This window comes from Lichtheimia ornata (genome assembly GCF_029851405.1).
Source record: "Lichtheimia ornata isolate CBS 291.66 chromosome Unknown scaffold00001, whole genome shotgun sequence".
NCBI classification, from domain to species: Eukaryota; Fungi; Mucoromycota; class Mucoromycetes; order Mucorales; family Lichtheimiaceae; genus Lichtheimia; species Lichtheimia ornata.
Genome location: NW_026695321.1, coordinates 263,618 through 277,071, shown reverse-complemented (window position 1 = coordinate 277,071; position 13,454 = coordinate 263,618). Strand labels below are relative to the sequence as shown.

Genomic DNA, 13,454 nt, shown 5'->3' with positions numbered 1-13,454 from the left:
CGGGATTTGTGTTACGTGATGTGGGTGGCCTTTCACCCCTTTTTTCACCCTCTCCTTCCACCATGAGCGCCAAGCACATCGCTGCAACTGACATGCGTCATTGTTTAGACTCCACACTGACGTGAATATGTTATCAAGTCTCGTTGCAGATCACGTTGGATATAAGGTTGTTGTTGTTGTCGGCTATCAACAAACAAGACGATAAACATTTCCGCATCCACCATTTGAGATTTTCCCATGGACAGTAATAGCGGGTACATTTGACACAAGCGCATCTTTGTAATACTCCAGAAATATGGTGCACTTATCACAACCCAATCTAGGTCATGTGCTCCCCACATTAGATCTGGTGTAACTGCTTACCCCACCATTTGTCTACACGCTTATGTAACTGTTGACAAAGGATTGTTGTTGCTTTATTTTGTGGGTATGTACAATGTAATTCAAACGTATTATATATAGGACAAAGTATATATGGCAAGTGAAGAATTATGGATAAAGAAGGAGGTGGAAAAGCAGGAGATAGGGGTTATAGTAGTGGTAGTGATAGTGACATTAATCATCGCCTGGTGGGATAATGCCTGGAATGACGTACTGCTCAAAGCAAGTAAGCGCACCAACAAGGCATACAAACAGGATGGAATGGATAATGGTGCGACGTAAGACAACGCCTTCCTTGCCTCGCATGCCAATGGTCGATACACCAGTGCTGAGGGTTTGTGGTGAGATGAGCTTAGCCGTTACTGCACCAGCGGTATTGGTTGCTGCCATCAAGATTTTCGACAAGCCAATTTCACGAGCAGCAACAACTTGCAAGTTGCCAAACAGCGAATTAGCCGATGTATCACTGCCTGTGAGGAAACAACCGATCCAACCAATCCATGCTGATAAGAAGGGGAAAGCACGACCCACTTGGGAAAGCGTAAGACCCACGGTGTAGACAATGCCCGAGTAATTGTAAAGGTATGCAAAAGCCATAATCAACGACACTGTCAAATCGGCAAAAAAGAGCTGCTTGACCGTATCAATAAGGGCGTACCAAATAATCCATGGCGAGGAGCCGTTGATCAATACAATCACGTCAAATAAAAGACCGGCAATAAGAATGGCTGTACCAGTGGCCAATGGTTGGAAATCCCAAACGGCATCATAAGGCTTGCTGTATAAGGTCAACCATACACGATCATGCAAATGAGGAAATTGGACGCTTTGTTCTCCATATTGTGAAATGTCCGCAAAGGTCCAAATAATGACAAGGATCACAATCAATATCCATGGACTCCACGCCAACATGGTCTCGTAAATCGTTGGCTTGACAACGGCAGTAGATACGGGCTTGCTGGGGACTTGACCCATCTCCTCATCCATGTCACGGTTGGGATCACGCATGTCATCATGATCATTTGGCATGTTGTTGTTGTTGGATTGAGTACTTGAAGTATCATCATCATCATCTTGTGCAGGTTTGCGCCAAAATTGCAAAGTCGAAAGCAAGGATCGTTTCGGTACTTGTTCAGTGCGGCTGATGGTGGTGACAACGAAGTCATTGGCTTCCGTTTTCTTCCAGAATTGAGCACGATCCAAAAGGGTCTTCTTAGGTGGAGTGGTTGTTGTTGTTGTTGCTCCATAGTCAGTTGCAGCAGCTGTACCAGCAGGAGCATCATCGGGATCAGCAACCATTATGGCTCGATATTCTTCACGAAAAGGTGGTTTCCAGAATCGCACAAATACGATGATAGCCAACATGGATACGAGACCTGAAAGCAAATCTGGCAACTCGGGGCCGACCAAATTGGCAAAGATGCCTTGGATAACAGAAAATGATAGACCAGCTATCAATGTAAGTGGCCAGCATTCAAGGAAACCAGCACGTGGACCAGCATAAAGCACCATCGCATAAGTTGGCAGGAACAGACTGAACAAAGGCAATTGGCGACCCAGCATGGCAGAGATCTTCATGGGATCGATTTCGGTCAAGCTTCCAAGAGTGGTGATGGGGATGCCCAATGCACCAAATGCCACAGGGATCGTGTCGAACAAGAGCGTAAAAGTCAATGCATCCAACGGCTTGTAGCTAACAGAGATACGTGAAATGAGACACGAGTACGCTGATTGGAGGAAAATGCAGGAGGAGAAAATTACCCTAATGAGACAAGGAGGGCTGAACAAATAGCTCCAGGAGTACCAAAGCCAGCAACACCTAAATCCAGGACATCGGGTCAATCCAAAGTTTCGTCCCGCTTGTGCAACATGCATCGAGAAGAGAAAAAAAGCAACTCACCTTCCAGCACAGCTGAGAAGCTATATGCAATGAGGATTAAAAACACACGCTTATCGGCAGGGGTATTTGTGAGCATCCATCTTCGGAAAAGCTTAAAGATGCCTGATCGTACGGCGATATTATAGATCCACCTATCATGTGAATCAAGGTTAGATTTCCACAAACCTAGATGATGTATGTACATGCAATAATAAAAAGTCAGCAAGGCTCTTACATGGCGTTTACGACGATCCACATAATGGGCCAATTTGCAAATACGATGCCATTGGCAATAGCAGAGAATGCTTGCTGTGCAGGCATGTGCCATCCAAAGATTGCAATCAAGATACTAAAAGAGGACAAAATCACTGTGTATGAGAAAAAAGGGGTACCCTATGCATGTTGACAGCGTGGGACACATACCATACAACCAAAGATAAAAATGAAGCATAATGGGCAGGCATTCTTAAAACACCCAAAAGAATCAGCACTAGGATGAGTGGAATCAATCCAACAAAGAATGATCCAACAAGACTACCACCAATAGGTGCGAGAGGCTGTACAAAATAGTTGTCGTACGCTTCCGATGGAGCCGTTGGGATGTTCACCATGGCTATTCTATGTATAAAAGGTCGTTGGAAAAGAGATAAGAAATTGCTATTGGGATTTGGAATTGGTACCTTTCTTTTATATTGCCCATCCTACCCCGCATCTTTCCACGTTACATACTACTACACACGCTCGGCCCTTGACCGAGTTACCCCACGTACGAGCTATCGCATAATCCCGGCGACGCTTTTGTTTCCGACTTTTCCCTTTTTGTGGTTGGCAGTGTCACATCAATGATTTCCTTGTGGGAATCCCAAAAACTCAATGCAGCTTTGTTTCACCAAAATCAGTTTGGCGGGCGATGCCCAATTACGTTCATTACATCAATAACCAGCCTCCTTGCCTGTTCACACGCACACTGCAAGGATCTCAGAGCCCAGTGCAAAGTTTATGTCATCATCCAGCTGTCACTTCTTATCACACAATCGAAATAACCTGATATTCTTTGTTATCATTTATATATTACACAAAGGGGAAACCAATAAGGAAAGGGAGCTTTTAGATGGCTGATTGTCCTTCAATTTGGATAAACAGAAGAACCAGCTCGTTTCCCTTTCCCCACAAACGCAAAGTAAAAGGGATTATAGTTACACTAAGATGAAAGCAAGATGGTGAAACAGAAAAATGACAAGGAAAAAAAATAGTGTGATGGTACGACGACTAATCTACTAGGTAAAAACATGTTCACTGCTGCTGCACATGTTCCACCGCTGTAGGCTTATCCAATCCCATGGATGACGATGACGCCTCTTCAGCGTCGTGTTTGGTGTCCTTAGCATACCAAACCCATTTAGATCCCCAGAGACCGTATACAAACTCCATGACGAATCCGACCAGCGGCAACACAAATGAAATATGGATACTACGATTATCCTTTAGCAAGGCCATCAATGTAGGGAACAAGGCACCACCAGCAACGCCCATAACCACTATAATACATCATGTTAGTAATAGAAAGAAGAGGATGGCAAGCTGCAACTTACATAGAGGTGCACCATATTTGTAATTACGTCCAAGATCTTTGGTGGCCAATGCAAAGTTGGTGGGGAACATGATGCTTTCAAAAAATAGAATGATCATAAGGGTATAAGTGGTGTCGGGTGTGTTGATCGTAATGGTGCAAATGGTGGTGATGATTGCAGCAACAGCGTAAGCTGCTAGCAAATGCTCGGCCTTGAACCATCGCATAAGTGCTGCACCAATAAAACGACCGATAGTAAAGCACATTTGTCCTAACGCCAATAGCACAGATGAAAAAGAATCGGATTTGCCGCCAACGATAGTTGCATAATAGATAAACATGGATGCAATTCCCACTTGGTTGCCAGTGTACACGAATTGGGTGATCGCACCAAGCCATAAGTGTGGAGATGCCAACGATGCACGCTTGACCTCCTCACCGGTTGCATTAGCTTCAGCCTCCATTTGAGCTTCTTCATCGAATTCAGGGATACGTGCAAAGCAGAAAATGATAGCAATCACAAAAACAGCTGCCAAACAAAAAAAAAATTTATAGGTAAGCTCATCATGATGATCGATCACACATATACACCCCTCTTGAGTAGTATCAAGGCATATAGCTTACCACATCCAACACCAACATACGTCCATTTGACTGAATCAAGGTTACCAGTTGCACTTTCATTACCACCAAAGAATGCGTAGGATGCAACCACAGGCGAGATGGTAGTGCCAAGGCCGTTGAAAGCTTGCGAGATAGTGATACGGAGCGGTGCCCATCTTCGTGATCCGATGATGGTGATGTAGCTATTTGCACCTGTAGCGTAGTAATAAAGAAAATGAGCATCATCCACTCGTTATTGGCAAACATGCATACTTACAATTTTCGAGCATGGCAAGACCTGAAGCAATCGTAAAGAGTGATCCCACAAACCCACCATAAACACGGTTTGTGGCCGAGGGGTAGAAGCATAGCGCACCCAAAACATATAACAAGAGACCCAATATGATCGTTTTCTTATAACCGATTCGCCGTAAGATCAATCCAGCACTATGCATGAGACCCAAATCAATACAAAAGCTGAATGACGTACATATGGCAGCACATGCTTACATTGGGCTGATGACAAAATAGGCACCAAAATAGGCGACCTGCATGTACGTAGTTTGTGTGGTGCCTTTAATAAGAATAAAAGCGGGTCATCAGTCTCCTTAAAAACGGTGGGTTTCCATATAAGATGCCACTTACTGATACCAAGGACATTTTGAAAGTGCTTGTTAAGTGTATCGAGGAGACCGTAACTGAAACCCCATAGGAAGAAAAGTGTGGTAACCAACGCGCCAGGGATAAAGTAGCTTTCGGATGGGCCTTCATTATTATCGTCGGCAGTCTTTGGAGGTACGATACGTGCGAGCACCTTGTTCTCCCATATGTCTTTGATGCCCATTTTTGGAGTGAAAGAGAAAGAAAAGTGTGTGTGATGTCCTTGGCAGGAGGTCGTGGTAAAAGTAATTTATATTTGACGCACAACAAGCTCTGCATGTACGATCTGTCATCCTACAACAGTAAAGGCTTGAACACATGACATGAGTCGTCCGCTCGTTTCTTTCCCCACACTCACGCTTTCGTATCATTTCTTTTCCCATGGACATGTCACATACACATTTGACAGTTGCTGTTTGTTGCCTATATTCCCACCAAGGACATCTAAGTCGATCCTTTATTCGCACGTGCAAAAATGTCCCATATACACCTTTAGGATCAATAGATACAACCTGCTATTTGTGATGCATGTTTGTGGAGAGTACTGAAAGTGATCGTCGGGGAATTTCAAGCTTTTGCTCCGTCTTTTGTGTGCAATGTGAGTAAAAGAAAAGCAATGCAAGGAAAGAGCCTTACCGTTACTGGCTGAATGTGCTACACCATAATACAGATAAGGAGACATGTATTGTTTACCTAATGCAAGGACGATGTGTGTTGTTTGTACCGAAAACGATGCAGGAGAATGATATGAATGATGCGGCTGTTGTTTGTTGTTGATGATTGCTGCATAAGATCAATGTTGCGTTTACGTACTCCTCTACGTATCTCCACAAAGAAGCAATTTATAGCTGATGCTTGGTATCATAATGAGACTGCAACCTGTGTTCATTGTATTCATGGTTCCCATGCATGTCCCTTTATCAAGGATATCGCGGTATATGGCGGAAAGGAGGAATGAAGGATATCTTTTGGACTCTCACGCTTGTTCCCGGAGCTGAATTTACCAAAGGAATGGACGCATATGACCGACGTCGTATGTCTTGGATGATGGATGGTCGTTGTTGTACCCCTGAAGCGAATTATCCTTGCACGTGTACCACCGCCACCAGCATTACCATGCAAATCATCTCAGGGTCCATACACTTTGTCTCAGCAGATGCAACTCTCTTTATATGTAACATGTTGAATAGCATGCATTGGATCACCAGGTCGATCCACCCAGTAGCCGAGATAACTAATTTTGGGATCTTTGATTTTCTGGGTCATTGTCCTTCTTTACAAGCACACACACCCACACACACACCCCTCCTTCCCTTTGCTATACACAAACACACTCCCAATGTCAAGGCCTCTATCATTGTCCCAACAGAGTCCCGAATTCAAAGGCATTTCCGCTTTCAACATTATTTACGAGGCTGGTAAGATGTCTCTCCCATCTCTTGTTTTCCCATTGTCTTGGCATTGCACCCTTCTCATTTGTATTTCATATAAAGGCCTCGATAGCGATAGTCGTCCGATTCTTGTTTTGAACGCATGCAACTTACCTGATCCGAACTCAATCGACTATGACCTTATCCTAGCGTAAGTTCGCCGTGCACAGACAATATGCATAAAGCACTGTAGCACACACACATCTATATGTACACATGTGCTCACGCGCCTCCATCTCCTACTCTGTAGTTTCATTTTGACGCGCCTGTAAGTTTATTATATTATACCTCCGAATCGATGATGGAACTCACAATAGGTAACTAGGGATGAGTTTGTGGAAAACGACTATGTCTTGGTCTTCTTTTCTTCGCCTGCAAAGTATCGCCCTCCATGGATGTGGCTCTTGCGTGCATACCGAGCGCTGGATCGCAAGTACGTTGGATAAAAAAGAGGATGGATTGAAAAGTCACTGACATGGCATTATCATCATCAAGATACAAAAAGAACCTCAAGGCCTTATACGTCGTACATTTGACACGCACTTATCGTATCATTTTTGACCTCGCCAATCGCATCACTAGGTAAGAAGCAATGTGAAATGAAACATAGTAGAGAGAAACTAATGGTTGTTGTAGTCCGAAGTTTGCTCGCAAGCTGCATTACCTTTCATCCTTGCAGGAGCTATTTGGTGCAGTACGCTTGTCATCCAAGTTTATCCCAAGGCAGGTCATCGACTATGACACCAATCTACCACCTATTGCGCCTTCTGCTGGTTGGGGATCTTCGCAAAAATTAGGTGTGATCGATCCTGTGCATAGACCTTTACCCTCCAAGGCTTTTGGTTTGACGCCTGAACATCTTGCACAGCTGGATAACGCTGCTGATACCGAGAAAGATACCTATGTACCAAGTATTGTGCGCCAAATTGTGGATCATTTGGAGGCTCGAGGTAAGAAAACAGTGCGATCTCCTACTTCATTTCCAAGTATTGACATTCTTGATAGGAATGGATAAGGAAGGCTTGTTCCGAAAATCACCCGCCAGTGAAGAGTTGTCACGTGTCAAGAAGGCATTCAATCGAGGTACATTTACCATCATTGTTGTATAGTGGGTAGGGTGTGCTTATCGATTATCAATCTAGGTGAAAAGGTGGATCTTACACAACATGATATCAACGTGGCTGCTTCATTGCTCAAGGTGTTCCTCAAAGAGCTTCCCGACCCTCTTATTCCATCACAATTATGTACGGATCTTGGAAAGCTACCAGGTAACAACCCAACAAATGAGGTGAATCGGCGCATCTTAACCTATGTTTCATTACAGAGCCTGAGACGTGTCCCGATGATGTGCTTAAGCGGGTGAAAGAGAGTCTTCAACAAGAATACAACAACAGACCTTATCAACGCAACTTGCTGGTTTACCTTGTACGGTTCCTTGTTCGAGTAGTGCAGCATGCTGACAAGAACCGGATGACAGCACACAATATCGCCGTCGTATTTGCACCCAACCTTATTCATGATGGCAGTGATTCGAATGCGATGTCTGGGTCCCAACAAGAAGCCATTGCTAACGCAGCAATGTATATGAAACGCGTAAATGAGGGAATGGCATTGATCCAATTATTGATTGTTCACCACGAAAAGGTGCTGCCCGTATAGTAGTTATAGTATTTCTTCCCACCACCATCACCTTGCCTTGTTTATCTTTACATAGCATCATATGTATCTTTATTATCCTTTTCGTTTATATATCTTAGTAACTACCTGCCATTCAATGATGATTGAGGGTTCTATAGTAGTAGTTGGCCTGTCATAATAATGCAAAGTCAAACGAGCTTCACCAACATACATATCGTCGATACTACCAAGTGTTCTTGTTGCTATGGCAAACGAGGAGGAGGAGGGGTTAACACGTTGATCTTCATTGTATGATGAACTTACTCCTTGTTTGATGTAAACAATTCCATGGACCGATGTTGGCTTCATTTAAGACATCCCCCCTCCTTGCTGATGCTGGCGCAAATGATCTTCTGGAACAGGCAATTCCAAAAAGTGCATTGATCTGAGTTGGATAATGGTGTACTATTTTAGGCACTCGTTGCCGCACCGACCGTGTTTCCTTGTTGCTGCCACCGCTCCTTCATCATGGCATTGTCGTTCTTGCATCTTGTGGCATATGGCGCCGTCGTTTTGGGATTCTGCTTTGTTGTTCTTAGTTTAGGTAATACCAAGTCGCATTGGGAACACTGATCGAATGCTAACAGTGCGGGTTGTCTTGTAGCATGTGGTCTATACTACTTGGCTGAATTGGTACGATCGCCCTTCCCACTCGAAGCAAATCGATGAGCAACATCTCACAAAGCACACATGTATAGGTCGAGGAGTATACTGTATATACGCGTAAAGTGATCAAGACAATGACTGGAGTAAGTATGGCGTCGTGCCTGAGAGTGTGAGATGATCTCCTTCCAACACACAAGATACCTATCATCATCATAGACCGTCATTGCGATACATGTACTCTTATGGATCGTGGATCGATTACCATTCTTGCTTTTGGCTTTTTCAATCTTTTGTCACGGCGTCTATACCATGAACCTCAAGACATTTCCATTTATCAGCTTGACGAGTTTACCCTTCATTGCTAGCTGTGGTAAGTATGCGTGAGGAGGATGGATTACAAAGGGGGATGATGAGGATGATGGTGTTGGGAAGGTATTCATTGTTTCATCCATGATAGTGCTTGTATTTGTCGATCACTTTTTATGGTTCCAATACTTTACAACGCATTATCGACCCTTTATGGATATCGCTGCCTTCTTTGGTATCTGCGTTTGGCTTATCCCATTCACCTATTTCATCAGCCTCAGTGCCAATGACAATGCATTGCCAATGACAGGTAAAGGAACGGACAATGGATACGATGAAAGGATGGTGGGTTTAACGTGGTCTTTATTAGAAAACGTGGTGGATGACATTCCATCTCATCAAAAGAAAGGTCTTTTCCGGTCTGCAGTTGGTTTCTTTGAACGCAAAAGTGATACATTACCATCCGATGGTGTTGTTCCTCCGGTCGTCGATACGCCTGTCAACTCTACCCCCGTTCCTAATCCAGCCACCTGGTCGACCACAGCTTATACATCCTTATCATCATCATCTTCATCCTCAATTCAGCATCGAAAAGCCGCATAAATTTCCTCATGTTGTTGTGTATTTCGAATCAAATTACAAAGAAAAAAGTTTGAGCATGTGAGTGAGTGAGTGAATGTGTATATAGGATGAAGGGGTGGTGGTGGTTGCATGAACAATATGAAAGAGTGATGTCAATGTTTGCATGAATGGTGGTGGGATGATGGATGGCGTTGAGATACATGGATACATTTTGTTCCTACGATATTCATACAGCAGCTTCAAGCTTTATCTTTTTGAGTCGTTGGTTCTCAGCATCGCTTGGATCGGGTCGTTTTTGATGGGAAGATGCGGTCATCGGATGACTATTGGCTAGTGGAGAGGGTCGATAATCACCTGTAGTAGGCATTCGTGCTGATGACATGACTTGTTGACCACCTGATGAAGCTGATGATGCAGCAGGCCAATGAAAAGCACTGGATGTAGTGGGCGTTGCTGAAAAATTGAGTGGGCTGGGCAACTCGTTTTGCTGTAGGAATTCTGGATAGATGGAAAATGGTGATGGCAAGTTTTGGGCAAATTGAGATGGTAGTGCAGATGTTGGAGAAGATGCTCCTTTTCCTTGTCTCATATGCGGTGTTGCTGCTCGTGCTGCTGTCATACCATTACTCGTAGCTGCTGTGGTACTACCATGATTTGAAGCAGTCGATGATGTGGATGAATCCTCGTTTGGTATTTGAACACGCAAATTGTGTGGTTTCTTATCATTTACAAGAGGTGACGATCGTACTTGAGATGAAGGTGCAACAAATCCTGCAGTAGCCGGTGGTGCTGGTGGCGGTGGTGTTTGCTGTTGTTGTTGCTGTTGTTGTGATGGTGGTTGTATTGCTGCATGGTCTACTGATGTTGTTGTCCTCATTGCATTATTAAGCGGTGCTGGTTGTGGAGATAATGAAGGGCGAGGGTGATGATTTGTTGACGCTACAGTTGGCTGTTGTGGATGTGGTGGAGGCTGTTGTTGTGGTTGTTGCTGATGCATCATCATGGGTGAATGCTGTGGATGTTGAGGTTGTTGAGCATACAGAGATCCTGGTTGTGACCTTGAAGCGAGATACGTATTAACATGAGGCTGCGGCTGGTGATGTTGTGCCATAGATGTGGATTGAACAGCCTAAAGGAAGCATAAGGCCGCGTGAGGATCATCGCTGAAAATGAAATCCCGCTATAACAAACTTACAGAAGGCATCATGCCGTGGCTGGTGTATGGTGAACCATTGCTGGTTGGATACACAAATGGTGGTGATGCTGAGCTGTTCACATGGCCCATCGCGTATGCACCATAACTCTGGGCCTGAGGATGGTGTTGTTCCCTCGCTTGTTGTTGGTATGCATGTTGCTGTTGCTGTTGTTGAGGATGTGGTGGTGGCGGTGGTGCCATCATGGGTGGTTGCCGTTGCCCAACAGGAGGAGCATTTGACATGATCATTGGTGACATGGATTGCTGCTGTGGTGGTGGTTGCGACATGTATTCGGTATCATCGGCTTCGTCTTGATCAGAAGGATCCGCGTCTTTGGTATGATCATTGCTTGCATCCATAAACTATCAAAGTGGGGATGACAGGGGTAATAGGATTAAACCCGTACTAATGATGAGTTTTTTCTACCATCTTATATACACGTATCTTCAAACACTTACATCCGAATTGTTTTTACTTTCATGAGGCTCTTGATACTATTGGTTGCTCGGCTTAGTATTACCGTTGACGAGTCGCCATCTTGCATATCTCGTGCGTCTTACCTCCGTGTAGCGTAGCAACACCTTATCCATATCCTTACTCGCGTACTGCACGAGCTTGTTATTGGAGTTGTTGAATATGATCAAACCAATGTCGCAGTTGCATAACACGCTGAGCTCATATGCCTTCTTCATTAAACCATACTTGCGCTTCAAAAAAGTGACCTATGTTGCTTGTTAGCTTTATCTTGTTGCAAACTTGACCAGCGTGGGGGTTGTTGTTCCAAGTAAGAAAAACACAATATCCAGCACACACACAACACACACCTGTCGGTTTCGGTCGTCTTGGATGGGTTGGATTTTAATTTTTTTGCGACCCATTGATTATATAACAGAAGAAGAGGTCGATATGGTACTGATATACAAAAAAGAAAGCAACCAATGAGCTCGTGGTTGACAAACAAGAGAGGGAGAAAAGAAAGAAAGAGAGAGACAAATGCACGACGTGGGTGACTTTGTATATGTGTATTTCTATGCATCCATGTGTGTATATAATGCACAGCGTTTATGTGTGTCATGATGTTGTCCCTTCTTTTTTTCTCGCTTCCTTTACATTGTAATAAAGAAAACGATCATTTTACCTTTTTGTTCGAGTTTGCTTAAAGAAAGAATGAGCGAGAGATCAGAGTTGCTAAAATTATTGTCAACAGCGAGGATGGAGAGAGAGAGAAAAGGGTCGTTCTGAGCATAAGGCATATAAATAGCAAGTCAAGCCGCTCATGGTCTATTTTTAGCAGTAACCTTGACCCCTTTAATTCTTTCTTTTGACTGGCTCATTATGCACCACATACACATGCACTGTTTGCTGTTTCTGTCCCCTTCATCCTTTTCATAGTATACATCGTTTTATTGTTGCTCTAGTAGTAGTCTATTGTATTCTTGCATAATTAAGCTACCTGCAACAGACACGTTGAGAGATTCGACACCGGTTGCCATTGGAATGGATACCCGTAATTCATCATCCAAGCCCTGGACACCGTTGTGCTCCGAGCTCAAGATCAAAGCGGGTCTACGAGGTAGCTCTCTTGGTTTATCCTTGAAATTCCAAAACCAGAGACCTGATCCTAATGTTGGTTTGCCGGCGTGTGGATTCGGAGACCATAAATCGGATGCTGAAGATCGTAACATATCCGCTACCACAGGTACCATGTTATGAGCTTTGAGATAGTCGATAAGTTCAGGGATCGGTACAAGCTTGTGTGGCCATCGCATTGTCATTCCTCGGGATGCACGTACAGTCTTGTCATTATACATATCACATGTCCCTGTGGTGATTAATCCGGCATTCCATCCGAGAGCACAACCGGTACGCACAAGATTCCCAAGGTTGCCAGGATCGTTGACATGGTTGAATATAAGCATTCGATCGATGTCCTTTGGAATGGTATGATGCTTGAGTTCCACTTCACCAAAAATCTCATGTCGATTGGGTCGCGACGCCGTTCCCAGGATACGCCTTGTCAAGTCCACGTCGCACACATAGTATGATTTTGCAGGAAAAGCATCAGGGTTGCGTAGCACATCAATCGCTGGATGCTTGATATCACTCTCGCTATGAGGTTCCTTCTCGGCAGTGACAACAATAGAACGCATTTTGAACTGATCGTCTCGTAGCTCTCTTAGCATTTTGAGTCCTTGAATGATAACCGATCCACTTTCCAAGCGATGCGACTTTTTTTCACGTAGATCAATAAAATGCTTCGTGGCATGTTGCTTTTGATTCGTAAGACGACGAAAGAGCTTTGGGAACTGGTATAAGGCTGGTTTGGTGGCCATGTGTACAACTTTGGTAGTGGTGGTGTCAACAAGGAAAGTGCCGGAGTAACAACAAAGCCTTCAACAAAGAAATGAGTTGGCCAAATTCAGATAAGGATCTACCTATTTTTCATTGTCACTGCTGAAGATCAATGAATATCATCACATCATCCAATACAACTATAACAAGCAGTTTGTAATCAAACGTTGACTATGAAATTTGACAACCACAGCGTAATTACGCTGGGCAAC

At 44.0% G+C, this 13,454-nt stretch overlaps 6 protein-coding genes across 6 annotated transcripts; 2 read left to right on the top strand and 4 right to left on the bottom strand.

The window, feature by feature from the left end:
- Positions 1-555: 555 nt before the first annotated feature.
- Positions 556-2,871, bottom strand: O0I10_000099 (uncharacterized protein; the record flags this gene model as incomplete). Its single annotated transcript, XM_058480214.1, has 5 exons — positions 556-2,074; positions 2,143-2,200; positions 2,282-2,412; positions 2,496-2,609; positions 2,684-2,871. The coding sequence occupies 5 exons, from the start codon at positions 2,869-2,871 to the stop codon at positions 556-558; spliced, it is 2,010 nt and encodes a 669-aa protein (XP_058348737.1).
- Positions 2,872-3,553: 682 nt separating this feature from the next.
- O0I10_000098 (uncharacterized protein) lies at positions 3,554-5,277 on the bottom strand (the record flags this gene model as incomplete). Its single annotated transcript, XM_058480213.1, has 6 exons — positions 3,554-3,798; positions 3,853-4,359; positions 4,455-4,646; positions 4,711-4,880; positions 4,944-5,007; positions 5,079-5,277. 6 exons carry the CDS (start codon positions 5,275-5,277, stop codon positions 3,554-3,556), a joined length of 1,377 nt encoding a protein of 458 aa, XP_058348736.1.
- A 1,155-nt stretch (positions 5,278-6,432) lies between these two features.
- Positions 6,433-8,182, top strand: O0I10_000097 (uncharacterized protein; the record flags this gene model as incomplete). Its single annotated transcript, XM_058480212.1, has 9 exons — positions 6,433-6,511; positions 6,587-6,674; positions 6,774-6,791; positions 6,849-6,956; positions 7,019-7,105; positions 7,160-7,473; positions 7,529-7,606; positions 7,666-7,791; positions 7,848-8,182. 9 exons carry the CDS (start codon positions 6,433-6,435, stop codon positions 8,180-8,182), a joined length of 1,233 nt encoding a protein of 410 aa, XP_058348735.1.
- A 486-nt stretch (positions 8,183-8,668) lies between these two features.
- On the top strand, positions 8,669-9,715 carry O0I10_000096 (uncharacterized protein; the record flags this gene model as incomplete). The annotated part of the gene is made up of 6 exons (XM_058480211.1): positions 8,669-8,744; positions 8,805-8,833; positions 8,899-8,949; positions 9,023-9,176; positions 9,264-9,422; positions 9,483-9,715. The coding sequence occupies 6 exons, from the start codon at positions 8,669-8,671 to the stop codon at positions 9,713-9,715; spliced, it is 702 nt and encodes a 233-aa protein (XP_058348734.1).
- Positions 9,716-9,920: 205 nt separating this feature from the next.
- On the bottom strand, positions 9,921-11,768 carry O0I10_000095 (uncharacterized protein; the record flags this gene model as incomplete). Its single annotated transcript, XM_058480210.1, has 5 exons — positions 9,921-10,823; positions 10,890-11,252; positions 11,349-11,384; positions 11,451-11,612; positions 11,715-11,768. 5 exons carry the CDS (start codon positions 11,766-11,768, stop codon positions 9,921-9,923), a joined length of 1,518 nt encoding a protein of 505 aa, XP_058348733.1.
- Positions 11,769-12,293: 525 nt separating this feature from the next.
- Positions 12,294-13,223, bottom strand: O0I10_000094 (uncharacterized protein; the record flags this gene model as incomplete). The annotated part of the gene is made up of 1 exon (XM_058480209.1): positions 12,294-13,223. The coding sequence occupies one exon, from the start codon at positions 13,221-13,223 to the stop codon at positions 12,294-12,296; it is 930 nt and encodes a 309-aa protein (XP_058348732.1).
- Positions 13,224-13,454: the final 231 nt, after the last annotated feature.